The 17,459-nt window shown below is 39.0% G+C and overlaps 1 protein-coding gene across 1 annotated transcript in view; it reads left to right on the forward strand.

Annotated features, from left to right (window-relative positions):
* Window positions 1–17,459, forward strand: part of LOC132201812 (Krueppel-like factor 6) — a 243,902-nt gene that overhangs the window by 178,959 nt on the left and 47,484 nt on the right. The window contains exon 2 of the mRNA XM_059628300.1: window positions 6,119–6,812. Within this exon, the coding sequence (XP_059484283.1) occupies window positions 6,119–6,812 (694 nt within the window). The remainder of the gene's footprint in view (window positions 1–6,118; window positions 6,813–17,459) is intronic.

The raw sequence follows: 17,459 nt of genomic DNA on the forward strand, positions 1-17,459 counted from the left end.
TTTTATCTCTAGGTGTGTGTATACCTTTGCTCGATAACCCCCTAACCTTTTCACTTTCTCTGCTTTCTTTCTTTATATTTCTCTCTCGCGTTCTGTTTATTCGTGATATTTTATATCATCCCCCGTTTTTTGTGTGCGAAAAATTCTTCTATTGTGCGCGCCGTCGGACGGGTGAAAGTGTGCCAGGGAGTTCGTAAGACGCCGCCATTGTTGCAAATATGACCGAGATGAGATTCGATTGTTACTGCCCGCACAATAGCCACGAGCTTTCGCAGCCAAGGGTGCGAGCGCTCGAAACGTCTATAAACCCATTCAACGGGTGCTTGTCGACGATATATTGCCGCGCACTCTCAACATTTTTCTATTTTACCTCGTGTCAAGTGTCTGGTTAGTGTTGAAGGGAAAAGAAACTGTGCTGATCACCAAACCTGAATCCTTTTATTGGCCCTGTCAAAGTTGAAAGCAATTTTTAAACCCTGGCTGAATATTCAAATTTTATTAGATTTGTTTTTTGGATAAAAAAAAAAATAGAATGTTTGAAAAAAAAGAGGAGATGATCATGAAGCGAAGTTGTAAAAAAAATTATTCATAAACATTTATTTGAATATAAAGTTTTTTACAACAAGTAAAAAGCCGCTATCTTTTCGCTTCCATGTTTTAAAATATTTAAAAAAAAAAATGAAACTTTTAGTCTTAGTTTTCTTATAATTATTGTGTTTGTGTGTTTGTTTATTTAGGAAAATGAAGCCCAGGAATAAATCAATAAACGTCATTTGCAAGTAAAATTTTCACCTTTTCACCCCAACAGAATTAACTTGCTTCATCTCCCATCCTTCTCTCTTGAGGGTGTTGGTGTTCAAAATCATTTAGCTCCTGTTTTAAACGCAATTTAGATAAATAAACGAGGAAAAGAGGGCCATTTACGCTTGGCGTCTTCTCCTCTCCCTGATGCGTCGGCGGCACCTTAATGTGTTTTCTATCAACCTCGTGTCTCTCTCTTATCTGCGCCGAAACGAAGAAGGAAAACTCGGCTCCGAAGCAGCACGAGGGTCAAATTAGGAGCAGGCAAGCGTTCTCGCGTCTCCAAAGGCGCGGAAATAAAAAAATGCGATTTATTTCCAGCGTCGAATAAAAGGATGAAATCAGACGCTGAAAGGAATTTAATTACAGCGAATAATATCGGATTATGCGCGCCAGAGTGTGCGAATGCGGCGTTTGAACTCTTTTGACGCGTGTCTTTGCCTAGCCCGATATTGCATCAGGCTCTGATGCGAGCTTATTAAATGTCACCTTTGTAGCATTTCACGTTCGCAGACAGTGGGAATTAGAGCTGAAGCCGGCGTGCGCGGAATCGCAACTGAAAAGAAGTCAAAACGCTCGCAAGTTCATTACTTGTGTGTGATCTTCTTGGGAAAGAGGGATTTACACCTGTTTATGGCGTGTGATGTGACTCGATTTGAAAGGCAACTCGACTCGCTCCTTTCCACAAAGTTCATCAGCTCCTTTTAGCGTAAAATGGCTTTTAAATACTTCTCGCAATGCTCACGGAAAACGACTTTTCCAGAAGTTTCCTTTAATTTCAGCACTTTCCGGGGAGATTCGTAGAAATTAAATTTCAGAGTTGAATAAAAGCGGGAAATAAGATTTTTGATATTAAGGAAAAACTCTGCAAAAATGAAAGGAGCAAAGCTTCTTCATTACTGTTTTACTAGTTAGAGCAGTAAATTAAAATGCTCTGGAAAGCTCAAATCATTGTGTAATTGTTAACTTACTTAGAAGTTCCATACATTTTTTTTCTTCTTCTGCAAAAGACAGTTGCCAAAATAGAAACGATTGTGAGCTCAAAAGAGGTCCCCTGGAAACAAGCGTCTTTCAAGTGCCAAAAGAATGCTCTCGGTTGTCTGGGCCGGGCGCAAAAATTCGTCCATATCGGAATGGACGCCCGTCTTTGATACCCTCACAAGGCGCGAGCTTTCTCCCGGCGGCACGACCAGGGGCCAAGCACATAAATAGCCGCAACACATTCAGCGGTTTTGTTGTGTATCGAGGGCCATTGTTGTCGGGGCCAAAGAAGAGGAGCAGCCAGGGAGAAAACTCTGCAAAGGCAGGCTTTTGTTATTTTATGCGAGTGCGTAGCGCGCCGCATTTTCTTTGAAGAGCGGCCAACAAAACAATGTGTTATTATTCGTGCGTTCTCGATAATTAGCCTCGAGCCCTTGCCGCTCGGCTGATTCCGAAAGGGACGCTCTGATTGCCCTGCCCAAAATCAAAACTGTCTGGAGTCGGGATTAATCGCCGTGGAGAAAATATTGCCACGTGACTGAGTTCGTTGAATGAGGAAAAAAGTGATTCCGAGAACTCTTCGCAGCCGTAAAACGCGATTCGGCGTAAATAAAAAAAAAATGAACAAGCAACCCGCGCGTTTTTAATGCTCCACTGGTTGCATACCTGTCATTTCACCTCTGAATCCGTCATAATATTATTGCGCGTGGCGTCGGCGGCGGCGGCGACCGATTGCGTGAGAATATTTAATGACTCGTGCATTACTCACCCCGCTCGCATGCATAATACGTATTTCCATTGCAATTACTCGCTCGTTACTCTGTTATTACCGCTGCACTTATATAATTTTACAAAGGTTGTTCAACTCAAATGCACGTGTGGACAATAAAAAATACTACCGTAGTTTTATGACTCCAGTGTACAATACTACGATTTCCATTAACACACGAACTACACTTCTCGGAAGCAATTGCAGTACTTGTTCCTGATTTTTTTCCATTTATATACATGCACAAAAAGATAGAAAGATGTTGCGTGTTTTACAAAGTTTTCCTAGTAAAATAATAAGCTTTTTAACCTTAAATCTTTTCATTATAAGTATTTTTTTCATTACATGTATAAAAAAATTGATTTTATAAATATTTTGTATTTCTAATATTCATTAATAAATTATAATAGTTGAAACAAATTGTTACAGCACATTATGGAGAATAAAAAATGAAATAAAAAAATTTAAGTGTCAGAAATTAAATAAAGAATGCATCTTACAACAAATTATAACATATTGTTATAGATTTCAATACGGAGTTTGCCAGTTGTTCATATTTTATCATTAAAGTCTGATTAATTATTTAATTCAAATTAATTTTGAAATAAAATAAAGGCACTTATTAATTTGATTTGATCCGTTGAGTGGTTGCGTGGCTCGATTTAAACTGTGTTGTGCCTGATGTGGTCGGGGCCTCCTTGGCTCGGATTTAAGAGGAGTTCTCTGCTTTCGCATCCACCTAACTCAACTCATCCCGCCGAGAGTCTGTCAGAGACATTTCCTATTTAAAAGCAATACGGCCGCCGCCGCCCGAACAACAACAGCAGCCTCTCTCTTCTCAGTGTGCAGTTCAAGCAGTAATTCAATTAACCCCCGACCGATATCTTTTCAAATGTAAAGCCGTCGCACAAGAACATTCGAGCGAAAGCGCTCGCCGGCCGGGCGCACAGATAAATGGAGAGAGAGAGGAAAAAAGGCGACGCTTTTTATTCAGCAAGGTGCATTTCAGGAACTGGGAAAAGTACTAGTCGCGTCGCTTTGTGCGTTCGGGAACAAAAAGATGAGATGACGACAAAGGCAAACTAGAGATTGGCTCCAATCGTTTCTTCCTGCTGACCACGGTCGACAAAGATGTGCACAAAGCCAGAGAGAAAAAGGGCAGAGAATTTGCTTCGTGAAAATAAAAAAAAAAAATTAAAATTAAAAAAAAAAGTTTTAAAAAAAATTTATGAATAGAAATTGATGGATTTATTAATATTTTGAGTATTTTTGCAAAATTGATTAAAAATTAATTTAATCAGATCAGAAACTATTAAAATTGTACTCAATTTCACGTTTGTCAAAGTTGGTTACTCGGAAAGCAAACGGAAATAATATCATGTGCGCGTCTCTCGCTCCTCCAACACAAGTTTGTTTTTCCAATTTTGTCTCCCACACGCCGAGCGCTTCGAATATGCAAACAATGAATGCTATGACAAGCAAGTCAAATGCGAAAAGATATGGAGTTGCCTCTTTCATTACCATGTCATGTTCTTGTTACGACGCGCTCGCACTATAAAAAAAGACACACACAAAAAACTCATCCTCTCACTGTGCAAAAAGCTGCTAATTTACACATCATACCAACTTCGGATTATAGGAAGATGAGAAAAAACAATTTTTTCGCGCCGCTTCTTCATTCGTCATAAAACGGACGAAAGGGCAATTAAGGACGATTTGGTTCTGCGGATTAATTAGCATTTTTATACGTGGCGGCGACGCTGATAAGGCAGAGTGTTGAACAGCAAGTAAGTAAGAGAGACCAGCGCACTCTCGGCCGAGCTTACAACATTTGCATAATTGGGTTGCCGCTATCGCCATGCGCCGCATATTCTCGTGAGCCACTTGAGAGCGGCATTGGAAATTTATCTCATTACCGCGAGTTGGTTTTGCTTTAAACGCCGGCAGAGGTGCGGCGCACACGCTCCCAATCGGCAAAGCAGACCCCTAGGAATGTTAATTCGTACGTAATGCGCCGTGATTGTCCCAAGCGTTGCGGATTAGCCGCCGTGTTGGCGCGACAGGGGATGTGATGCGATCGCATTGATGCTAATCAGAGAGCTGCGATTCCCAATTAATTTCCAACTGATTTTCATTAGTGTTTTTTTCGTATAAATAAAACAACAATAATTTTTGATATTTTATAGGAAAAATTTTTTCATCTATTTTATTGGCAGGGTCCTTAATGCTTAAAAATCATATTTTTTTAAGATTCGGATTACAAAGAACTTTGTGAAGTAAATCAAACCAATCTTTGTTGATTGTGAGTTTTTTTATGTTATTGTTAAAAAAATTTCCTAAATCTATCAGAATCGTTACCCATTTTTCTCTCCGGATTTCAAATATTCAACTTTTTAAGTACTTTAAAATTTATTTCCCTAAAATATAGATGCCAATTTATTTGTTATTTTGTTTGCTCGTTTCAATTTTGGCACAAAATCAACACATATACAGGCCGTAATATGACCAGACACGGTGGTGCTATTATGGTAATGGATTTGCAGCATCGCCATTATTCCAATTATAAATATTTAGTTGTTATTTCACTCATCGGTGAACTGCCGCACGGTTGATGATATGCTGCTTTTAATTTACGGTTATTTTTCGTTCCAATTACGTCAACAAGTACATACAAGCGCGCCGTGTGACAAAACGAGAGCCGTATTTGTATTTGATGGCAAAACTGGTGACGCGCGAGATGACTAACTGCCGGTCGTCCAAATTGATTCGATGCCGGTGAATGTACATTTTCTCTCTCTCGCGCAGTTTATTTATATATTTATGTTTTGTAGTCTCACTCGTCGCGGCAAATTGTTAATTTCCCTGTTTACGTATCGCTTTTGGCGAAATTCGTTTTAATTAAAATTTGACTTTACGGTCGTCGCCAGTTTTGTCCTTTGCTCTTTAATTTGAAATCTCCTCTCGTGGGACGCAAAGAGCGCAGCGGCGCCTTTTTTTAATTTCAGACGAGCAAACGAGAGCAAACGCTGTCGTAAATTACTGTATCAAAGGCAGGCGAGCAATTTAGAACCGTTTGGTACAAGCTTCCTGGGGATTAAAAGAAGTTTGAAGGTTTTAAAAAAAACATAATTATAATTTTAAGGAAATAATTGTTTTACTATACATTTTGAAACATTTATTTATCGATATTTATTTTAAAAAATCAAAATTGTTACATTTTGATTAAAATTTATTTATTCTTATTTGTTTGTTTAAACAATTATTTATTTCATCAATAGAAAATATATAAATTGTCTTATTATTAGGTTTTTTTTAAATTATTTTTAAATAAATAAATTTATTTTATATTTGCAATCATCAGTTCAATCTGAAGGAATATCTGTGACAAACATAACTAATGTTTTCAAAGCTTTCGCACTTATTTCATGAAAATAATTAAAAACTACAATACAATATAATTTGTAAGAAATTTAAATAAAATCTTTTTCAATATATTAGTTAAATAGATTATTTCCGAATATTGAAGTAAAAGAAATTGAAATTAACGGTATTATTTGATTGTTTCAGAACTGCTACGAAATGGAGCGGTACCTGAAGGAGGAGCCGAAGCTGCAGAGCTACAAGAAGCTGCCGACAGACCTGGACACGCCGTGGAACATGTTCTCGGCGCCGGTGGTGGTGACGGCGTCGTGGACAACGACGCCGACGGTGGCCGAGGCGGTGGAGGAGGCGGCGACCGTGGACATGGCGGACGCGCACCTGGCGTCGGCCGACGAGGACGACCGGCTGAGCCTGGACGAGCTGCACCTGGAGGTGGGCGAGGAGGAGCGACTGCACTCGGACTGCGCCAGCCTCAGTTCGGCGAGTTCGTGGGACAGCAGTAAAGAGGGCGAAGGTGGCGAGTCGTCGCTCGAGCTGCGGTTAGCGCACCAGTCCACCCTGACGCCACCTTCGAGCCCCGAATCAGGGGCGCACAGTAGCAGTAGTAGTGGCGCGCCGAGTCCGGCGGGCCCCCGATCCAAGGGCGCCATGCTGAGGCTGTCCGTGGCCGCCTCCAGAGCCGCCTCCTCCTCCTCCTCGTCGTCCAGTGCCTCCTCCTCCGTGGCCAGGTTGCTGGCGCCCGCCACCTTCCACCCCAACAGACTGCAGGCCGACCACTCGCCAGACTCCAAGCGGAGAATCCACAAATGTCAGTTCCCCGGCTGTAAAAAGGTCTACACCAAGAGCTCGCACCTCAAGGCGCACCAAAGGACGCATACAGGTAGGAAACTCACCTTTTATATTGGAATTTATCAATTATAGGTAATAAAATTTAAGATATTACATTACAGTTATTATTATTATCATTTGAAACTAGAGTTGAGATGATTGAAAGATACAATACTTTAAATTTTATTTTTAAGAAGAAGATTTCATTTGTTAATCAATTTTTTTTTAATATTAATAGATAGGATGCAAAATATTTATGAAAACTTAATTAGTTTTAAAGGTTAAGTTAAGAAACTGAAGTCTTTTAAATATTTCCTTTTTTTCTTTGCTGTATTTTGGTCAATTCTCCTCTAGCTGCTGATGATGGTAGATTCGGATGATTTCATAATTAAATTTCGTTTCGGCCCTGAGAAACGAATCAGGGGCTAAATTCGGTCTCAATTTAAAAATTAATCAATTTTATCTTTTAATTTATTGCTTTCTGTACTGGCATAGAAATGATTCAATTTTACTGTACTTGATAGTTTATAATTAAATTAATATATCATTCAAGTTTAATATATCACTTGAAAATTTTATTCACCTATTATACAAAACTTACTCATTACTTTTCACTGTTTTTCCCTGAATTACCTCTTCACTTTAAGTAGAAGGAAAATAATGCAAAGAAAATAACTAAAGAGAAAACTCTGTGAATAATAATAACAAAAATACGCATTTCATGCAAATCCTCATTTCTTGCTTGAAAAGAAAATGGCAACTCGTATATTATTATATAGTTTCCTGAGAATCCGGTAGAATTGAAGAAAAACACAGAGCGCGGAACTAAACTTTCCACTTACAATTAGAACCGAGAGAAGACAAACAACTCTAGCAAGTGCAATCGCGCACGCAACGGCAGAGCCGATAAAGAAAATTGCACTCGGCACCGCTCGTACAGTCATTCTGATACATATTCAACAGATAAATCTTGCCCAACCGCTTCTGTGCCAATTTAGGAGTGAAGTTTTCCGTGTTAAATCAGCGTCTAGCCGTCGAGCGAGCGAACGAGAGAGAATAACTCTGCGCGCATTGTGCTCTGGGCGCGCCACCGTTTTTCTAAATAAAACAGATGTCTGCTCTCCCAGCGGGCCGGGAATCGAGGAAAAGCGTCTTTCCCTCTTTTCAACGCTTTTTTATACAATAATAGATACACACATACAGCAGACGGCCGCTGGCGGTGAGCGCGAATTTTCCATGCAAAATATCACAAAGTGAGCCGGAGAAGATAAGGGGGCAGTATATGGGAGGGGGCGGGGGGGAGACCCACTAGCTTTTCGTCTGTGCGCCCGATAACGGTTTTCGAGCAGACGTTCTTTGCCCTGTGTATGTATGCGAGCTCGGAAAATTAGCATTTTTGCACTCGGCAATATCAAAGCCGGTTTACACACACACAAAAATCGACCCGCGTGCGCGCAGTTAACATGCAAAATGTGCTCCGGCAGAAAATGAGAGAGCCGCGCAACCCCTTTTGCTTAAATCGACCTATAAAATTATGCTAAACGTCTCTCGTGTTGTAGCATTTTATCCCCGGCGTCGCCAAAGTTTTAATAGGAAAAGCTTCTTCCGTTCATATTTCACACGACTTAATTTCGGAAATTCGCATAATCGCGCTTCTATCTCTCCCCGGCCGGCCGCCGGGTAAGCGAAAAAACCGGGATTAAAGTTGGTGCGGATAAAAAAAAAAATAACGGCCGACTCGTGATTCCTCGCAAAAAAGTCCAATGCGGCGCAATTTGCATTAATTGATTTCGTGCGAAAAGGGAATCGGCGGGAAAATCAGCTTATTTAGCAGATTCGAATCTCTCGACTGAGATGGAAATGCACTTTTTTCATCGAACGGCTGCTGCTGCCGGGGGAATTGAATATGGCTCTTGCTTCGAGTGGATAAATAGAGAGAGAGAGAATTCAATGCAATCAGCGCGGATTTTATTGTAGCTTGATTACGTTCACGCTATTTGCACAGAAGAAGAGAGAGAGAGAGCGAGGCGGTCGGAGAATATAAGAGAGTTAATGGTATTTGGCGAGAGGATTGCCGCTGCTAATCTCGTGTTAATAGAGTTAGAAGCCTCCGCCTCAAAAAGACCCATTCTCATCAGCACACGTCACCGGGCAAAACTTATACTTTCGTCACCCCGCTCGCGACGTCTGTCTGCGCCGCCGAGTGTGTTTGCACAAATGCGTATCACTCGCCCCGCATGTGTAGGGTGCGATAGTAGACTGTACATGGGAGCTGCACTTATTATTTTTCCACGCTCTGTCAACAGCCAAAAGTGGCCAGATTTGTTGCCTGTGTCAACAGCCGGGTAATTGGAAATGCGGCCCAACTTTATTGGGGAGGTACGGACGCGGGGAAGGTGCGTCGGTTCGTTTTCCAGATTCATTGCGAAAGGAAGTGAATAAAAAATTTATAACAAAATGTTAATAGTTAAATTTATAAAAATATATTTTATTTGTTGTTGTTTATTCTACTCAAGTCATACATGAAAAAAATTGATTTGGAAAAAATGAGCAGAAAGGGTATCACAACTAGCAGAGGTCTGCTAAAACGCCCGACATCAAAAAGAAATTGGCCACCGCGTGAACCCACACACTATTTAAAAAAAAAGAACAAATTATTATTATTATTATTATTATTACATCGTTCTAGCGAATTATTCTCAATAAGGTATTTTTATTATTATATAATATTCGGTTTATTGAATAATTTTATTTTTTATATATTAAACAATTCGGCCAATTGATTTAAAGTGTAAATTTTTTTTAAATTTTTAATATTAGTTTTATTTATTGATATTTTTCAAAGCACACTACACTAACCATATCATTATCTTGAGAGAAAATTTGTGGTTCGCCAGTTGAAGAACTTCTAGCATATAATTGTAATTCTTTGGAAAAATAAATACTGGAAAATGCTGTAATTTTTATAAGGGTGTTAGATAATCTCAAATCCCTAAATTATTAATTCTAACCCTTAATTTCAAAATGTTTATATCTACTTGCATCCTAAGAATCACTTGATATAAATTTCCAATGAAATTTAATTTGTTATTAATCCTCTCGCATAGTGGTAAATTTAATTATTGTTTTTGAAAAAAGTATATTTTTATTGGAACTGTTAATGTTAAAGAAAACATATTTACAGCAATACAATTGCTTTACAACTACAAAAAACGCAATTATTTTTTCCACCGATTGCGTAGTTTTTAATTTTTCTTCATTTCTTCCTCTTTTAGCGCACAATCCCGTGGTCTCTGCATATTTGGGCGAATTAGCATTTTAATTAAAAGACCAAAATCTCGTTCCACAACGCCTGCTTGCCGTCTGGAGGACGTCAAAACAAACACACAAGAGGTTTACTAGGGAGAAGGAGAACCACCGTCGTTTTTCCGTTCACCCGACAATTACATAAATATAGATTTCCCGTCCAAGTTTTGCCCCGGGCTATACTGCGGCTTCTCTCTCAGAGGAAAAGTAGTGTGGAGCGATCTTTTTAGGTCTTATTAGGTCTTAGAAAGCAATCACATTACACATGAGAGAGAGATAGAAAGAGCCTAGCCTGCCTCTCTCTCGCTCCTCATCATATATTCGATCAGCGTATTTGCCAATATATGGATGACATTATTCCGCCGATGCCTCCACGCACTACATATGTACCTACAAATATATACGGCCGAGATGGAAGCATCTCTCTTGCTCGGAACGCGCGAAATAAATTTTCCGAGCACATCACGTTGAGAGGCGCGGCGCGCTATTGCTTACAACGCCAAATTAACATAGAAATAGCTTGTACTGCAAATGACATTCGCGCGCATTCACAAAAAGAATGAGAAGCGAGAAAGATAGACGAGCACACGATGAATTCTGCTCGCAAATAAATATATAAATATGTGCGGCTCTTCATTCGCAGCCACGCTCTTTACGCATTCGAAGAGGTTTTGATTGCGCGTGGCACAAAAGCCGGCCGGAAATTGGAGAAATTCCTTCACGCCTTCGGCTCCTTTGAAGAGGAAGTGGAAAATATAAAAATAATATATTCCAAACCATTATTAGTTTTGGGGAATTTTACAGAAAAACACGTGCTGCTCATATTTTTATTTTCTGCTTCATTTTCGTTTTTTGCAATGCTCCCAAAATTTAATTCGCTTCTATATTTGATAAATGTTTTAGTATTTTTTTATTTTTTATTCAAAACTTCATGACTGGCTTTGTAATTAAAAAATCACCGCTCCGCCAAAAAAATCCTTCTTATGCGTCTTCTTATTTAGTTTTTAAATTACTAAATATAAGAATTTTTCTTCTTGTAGATATTGAGGGCGCATAAGTTTCAAAAATTGTTGGCTGCAAAAAAGGAAGTAGATGAAATCTTGCTTTTTCCAACCCTTAAAACGATTTTGCAAAATATTATTTTCCAATTATTAGGGAAAATAATCAAAATTTAATTAAATACAATCAAAATTTAAATAAATACAATCTAAATTTTATATTTTAGATCGTTATAATCTTAATTGATCGCAATTTTAATTTGATTCTTTTTTCAAGTTTTGTGCTCTTTGTAATTAAAAAATTTCCCCCTGAAATTTTACTGCTTTTTAATCACAGAAAAGTGCGCGATAAAAGATGAGAGAGTTATCGAATTTGATCCTTTCACAGGCAAAGTTAAACGAAACTTGATAAGTAATTAGGCCATCAAAATGCGCGAGGCCCTAATTTCAAACGAGCGCGCCAATTTGTTCGATTTAATGCGATTACCCGAGTGCAACTCGTCGCTCGAGCAAATTGCCGGCAGAACGAGTCAGGTGTCGAGTGGCTCTGTGAAGGCAACAACGGCGCTGGCGTTTCATCGCACAAGAGACGACGTTATTATAATCAGGGCGCGATATAAACTTGGCTCATTTGATGGAATAAGCGGCTTACGGGGGCGACGGAGGCTGTGAGCACAGAAAGGCCTTCCTGATTCTTGATATCGCGCCAGCGAGGCAGGCAATGAGCCGAGCTGCTTAACCCGAAACCAGCTACCCCTTTAAGAATTACTCTCGTCGTCAGTCAGCCTGTGCCAAGATCATTTTCTCTCTCTTTCGCCACCGCCGACGTCTTTTCATCTAATTAGCCGCGCCGCGCTCGGTGCAGCCAAATCCAAATCCGCTCGCTGTTTATTTGACGCAGCGAATATTTCGCTTTCACGGGCAGGTGCGACGTGTAATTGTTTATAAATTATGATACAGTAATTGATGTGAAACGTGTCGGGATAAATTTGGTCCTTAATTAAATTTTGCGCAGCGCCGTGCTGCGTCGCCTTGCAAACATGTCTGACTAATTAAAAAAGAGCTATAGGCTATTTTGTGAAACAAGTTCCCTTGGAAATGCATAATTAATTTGATATTCGTAAAATAAATACTTAGCTAATTTATTACAAACAATGATTATAAATTAATGTTGTTCTCCAGCAAAGTTCACATTTGTAGTTTTGATACTGAATTGAATCAAATTTTGTTGATTTATTTGTCAATGGAGTTTATTTTTGGCATAGATGAATTTTTATAAATAATTTTTTATAATTAAAATTGTTTGAAGAAGTTGACACTCGAGGAGATGATCATGGTAATGAAGAAATCGTGCTTTATATTTTTTCCAATTTTGCTGATATTTTGTATTTTTCTTGCTCATGTTACAGGGTCGCAGGCCGTGACCGATTCGTTATTAGAATAAAAAAAAATTGCAATGAGGAAAAGCCCGATCTCTTCATTTCCAATTAAAATTGTATTTATTATTAATCAATTTTTCTATTTGATGCAGGAAATGGTATTTAAATTACTTAAATTTAATTTTTTTCACATAAATTGAAAATTTTATGAAAGATTTATTTATTAATAGATCCATTATCCAAGTTTTTATAAATGCATATAACTTTTTCACTTGTTAATATTAGGATGTTTGATAATTTAATTAGATAATTTGTTACAAATTCAGCAAACAAATAATACCACTTCTAAAATTCCTCTGCACTTTCAAGCGTCTGTGAAATATTAACGTGCCATTTGCGCGGCCTGCACTGGATTTGATGAAAACTCGCTGCAAGAACCGAGTTAGCGAGCGATGATGAATAAAACAGCTCACGTTGTTACAACACACAGAGCGAAAATGAATTCAAAAAGGAGAGACTGGCATTCTCGTGTGTGTACACAGACGCTGCTGCTTTTTGTGAAACATTTGGCGTGTGCGGTTCCACTAGCTGGAACATCCGCGACTGCACAAAAAGCTGCTCTCACTCGGCGGGCGGGCGGGCGCCGCTGGAATTATGCAAACGTGCAGCGACGACTGCGTAATGCATCGCCGGTTTGGCTTTGGAGCGCGGAATTATCATACAAAACGTCATTAACGCGTCTGTGGCTTGATTGCCGAGCGACAGAGAGAGTCTTCGTCTATTGTAACACGGGAGCGTCTTCGCAATGTAATAATCATCCCCTGAGATGATTGCGGCTCGCAGAAATGGCGCCTCTGGAAAGTGCGCGAATTTCCTCATCGAAGTTAAAATAGCGGCTTATTGAAAACAGAAGCTAATTTAAGATTTTTTTATAATAATTAAAGCTTTTAAAAAATTGTTATAATTAAATTTAATTATTGATGTTATTTTATATAATTTTAATTTATTACATTTGTTTATTTATTTTCCATTGAAATTGATTTTATGTTAATACTTCACCAATTTTAAGGAACTAAATTGATATAATTTTATTTAAATAAAATAAATTAACTTAACATCCAACTTATAATGACAATTAAATTTCAAAATTTATAGGTTTTTGATGCCTACCTGTTGTGTCTAAGATAATGAATTTATTAGAAAATATAATCCAAAATTAATTAAATTTTTTGTTCTTTTTATTACTTTTACATTCAACAAATCTTTATATTTCCGGACTCAATCGCAGCACATTAAATTTACATTAAGTGAATGACATTTTTGTGAAAGTAGGCGAATTGAAAAAGCGAGGACTTTTGAGGTCGGTAGGTTGGTTTGGCAAAATAACAGCGCCGCGAAACGATTTCTGTGCTAAGTGCGGCTGCTGCTTTTTAGACAGAGTATTTTTCTTGCTCCTTTGGTTGGTTATTTTTTTTAAACAGAAAGAAAGAGACACACTCGCATCTCCACACATCACAGAAGAGAAAGCAGGCGTTGTATTCTGGTGCTGCAGAAAAAGACGACTCTCCTCCTTCATGCTCGGCGGTGCCTTCGTTTTTTTCTTTTACCCTCCGCAAGCGAAAACAATTTTTTCGTCTCTTACTTAAACATTGTCTCTCTGTGCTCTTCCATTTTTTCCTTCATTTGCCGACGACGCAAGCGAGACGACTAGAAAGTAGACTCGCAATTTTTTATTCTGGCGCTCGTCGACGAGAAATTTGCAAAGTTGGGCACTTATTTGTGCTTTCGGAACGACAGTTGGGAAAATCCACAGCGAATTGAATAAACAGCCGCGAACTGTGTCATGTTGTGGGCAAGAAGCCATATTATGGTGCTGCAGTACAATCAAAACCAACTGCGATTCAAAATATTTAAATGCAATTTTTATTTGCTGATTAAAATTCAGAACTAGTAAATTAATTGAAATCAGAGATCATATTTTTATATGACAGATCAAGAAAAAACGATTGAGTTTTAATGAATTGATTGCACTATTTTCTTCTGATTCTTTAATTTTCCTGATTGATCGATCTTAAATTTGTATTTTTTCTGAAAGAAAATTAATTTGGCCATTTTGAATTAACCCTCTTTTGCCCTTTTAATAATGTAATTTCCTCGTTTAAATAAATTTTCCGTTGCATTCTTGTTCGGTCATTCCTTTTGTCCTGGCTTCTTGCTCACAACAAATACATTTTCCTGATTTCAGTCTTTCTCTCAGCGCCATTTTTCTTGCTCTTCCACTTGTGCAGCGTCTCAGGAGACTAATAACTTGGGCAAATGTCAACTTTGCCAGCGAGCATCGCCGTGTTCCTGTTTTGTTTGCTCTTCATCAAGTTCAAACGTTGCCGACTCGACACGTTTTTAAAAAGAAAAAATCAGTCGAGAAAATGAGTTTTTTCACAGGAGCGAAGTGAGAAGGGCTCCTTTAAAGCGGTGATTACACACGAAAAAGGGAAAATCGAATTAAGCCCGCAGCCAAAATGGCTCCCGTGTCACCGCCCGACTTTGCCGAACATGCAAACCAACTGCACACGGACGGGGGAGGAAATGTGATCAAAGAGTATCGGTAATCAATCACTTATAAATTGGTCTCCGGGGTGAAATTTTTACGATATACGATCGCTCTCGCCGCCGCGACTATGACATTTGCGCTGTTGAGCGGCGTGTAATAGTTGGCCGGGTCGTTATCACGCCGCGCTGCTGCATTATTATTGCCTCCGCTGGATCCTCATCAATATTGCACGTTTTTATATCCGTCGGCCCCGCGCGATGCACTCTCAAATTTCCCTCCTAAATCGCTCTCCCTCCGCAAATAATGTGCCGTTTTATATTGTTTTATGATGTATTGCCGGCAATTTTCCGAATGAGGATAATCAAGCGCAGTGTGTTATTCCGTGTGAATGCGCCAAGCCAGACAAATTTAAAAACGATTGTGCTAAAAAGCGGTTCATTTGAGCGCCGAGTGAATTTGCAAAATTGCCTTTGATTTGAATTTTTATTGTTTGCTCGCTTGCTTTTTGATCAATTTTGATTGCTTTCATTAACACAATCATATTTTTTGTAGAAGTGTGTTGGGGAAAGAAAAAGGATATTAATTATTATCACCAATTTTCATATTATTTTGTGGTTTCAAAAACACGGAGCAAAAATAACCTCACAATAAATTTGATTTTGTCCACTTTTGATCTCAAAAGCATCAAACACAACTAAAGTTTTATATATTCTATTTATATTCTCATAAAATCTCATAATAAATATCCAAAAACAATTTCAAGTTATATGTAAAGAGGGACGTTGATATAAAAAAATCACAAAATATTGTAATCTCGAATTAAATTATCTAGGAAATATTGTTTTAGAGAAAATTACTGAAAAAGTGATGCTTTTTTGCAACTTAATTTAACAATAACAACAATAAAATCAACAATAGTAATATAACACTTGATTTTGCAAGTATTTATTTTTTATTTCCAAATTATTATCACCTTGTAACATTACTGAATCAAGTACAGAGGCGTTTAAGCAATTCCCATAGATTGCAAAAGCAATAAATATCGCTGCTCAAAGCTTTGCTAATTGCTCGGCATCCTTGCTTGACCGCGGCCATTATTATTTGCTAATCCGTGGCAAATCCTCGATAATGCCCCGCGAATCCAATCCGAATGGCGTCAGTTTTCGCACTGCATTCTCCGGAGGTGAGCAATTTGCTGATTAATTCATGGCATTCGCGTCTCTCTTGTGCTAAAATGGAAAAAAAACGGCCCGAGCAGCGTCATAAATTTTGTCAGCCCCGCACACACGTATATAAAATTCATGCAATATCTTTCGTACGGCCAAAATCCAAATTTACAACGCCGATATAATTTTTTACGCCTGACGTGTGCTTTAATTAAAATTTAAATTTAAGTGCTGCAAGGGACGCACGTGTTCATAACTCGTTCCCCCGCACACTTTTCAGTGGCTCATTTAATATTGGTTTTAAGTGTTGGAAAGCATAATAATTTGTTTAAAATGATAACGGCAATATGTAAGGATCATTAAAACACGACGAGACACGAGATGGAGTGGGCGCGGCTCCAACGTTGTAATACATTTTGCAGCCGCTATCTCTCGCACGCAGCAAGCAGGGGGTGCATGTGTACGCACCCCGAGTAGAGAAAAGCACTCCACCTTGTGACAACCCTTAAAGAATGTAAGGGGTGAGAAAGGAGCCATTAACGCGCTCCCTGGGATGTGTGTAGGCAAAGTTTTGTACGTCTGTTTGCCTTCTGGAAGAAATGGCGGCGCCTCTACCTGCTCCTCTGGGCCCGCCAAACAACCCCATTCCGCACCCCCCGATGAAATAATTGCACCGCGGAATGTCGGTTTGCGTTCTCGTCCATCTTTCTTTCGCCCACTTTAATTAGCGCCGTGTTAATTTTTTTTAAACAAAAAACAATCGTGGGCGTTTTCCGTATAATTAAAAATTTACTTGTCCCGCCAAGACAAATGTGACCGACGCACATCGTGCCGGCCGCGTCGCAATTAATTACCCGGCGGACGTCGTCAAATGATACCCGGAATTTATTACGCGGGGATAAAAATCTTACGGGGGCCAGAGTTGTTTGCGCACAACAAGCTCGACGGTTTAATGTTCCCGATGCAGCTCTTCTGCTTTCTCTCTCTCCGGCGATAAATAATTCATTTTGATAAAACGCTCCACTCTGCGCGTGTGTATTTGTATGTAGAAATAAATGCGACGAATCACGTCGCGTGTGAAATAAACAGAACAGCTTTATGGCGAGCAAATTTGAATATCATAATACAAACGCGCGCAGCAAATGTAATCATCACGCATCGCGAAGTTCGTCAGTAATTCCGAGATAAAGTTTCGCCTCTTCAAGAAGAAGCAAAATCATATCTCGGCCCCCCGGGGAGAAGCTGAAATTTAAAGCCTGGAAATTGTTTGATACTGCTAATTGCGTTCATTACAGGATT

This window comes from Neocloeon triangulifer, unplaced genomic scaffold (assembly GCF_031216515.1).
Source record: "Neocloeon triangulifer isolate White Clay Creek 2 clone unplaced genomic scaffold, ASM3121651v1 ptg000014l, whole genome shotgun sequence".
Classification (NCBI taxonomy): domain Eukaryota; kingdom Metazoa; phylum Arthropoda; class Insecta; order Ephemeroptera; family Baetidae; genus Neocloeon; species Neocloeon triangulifer.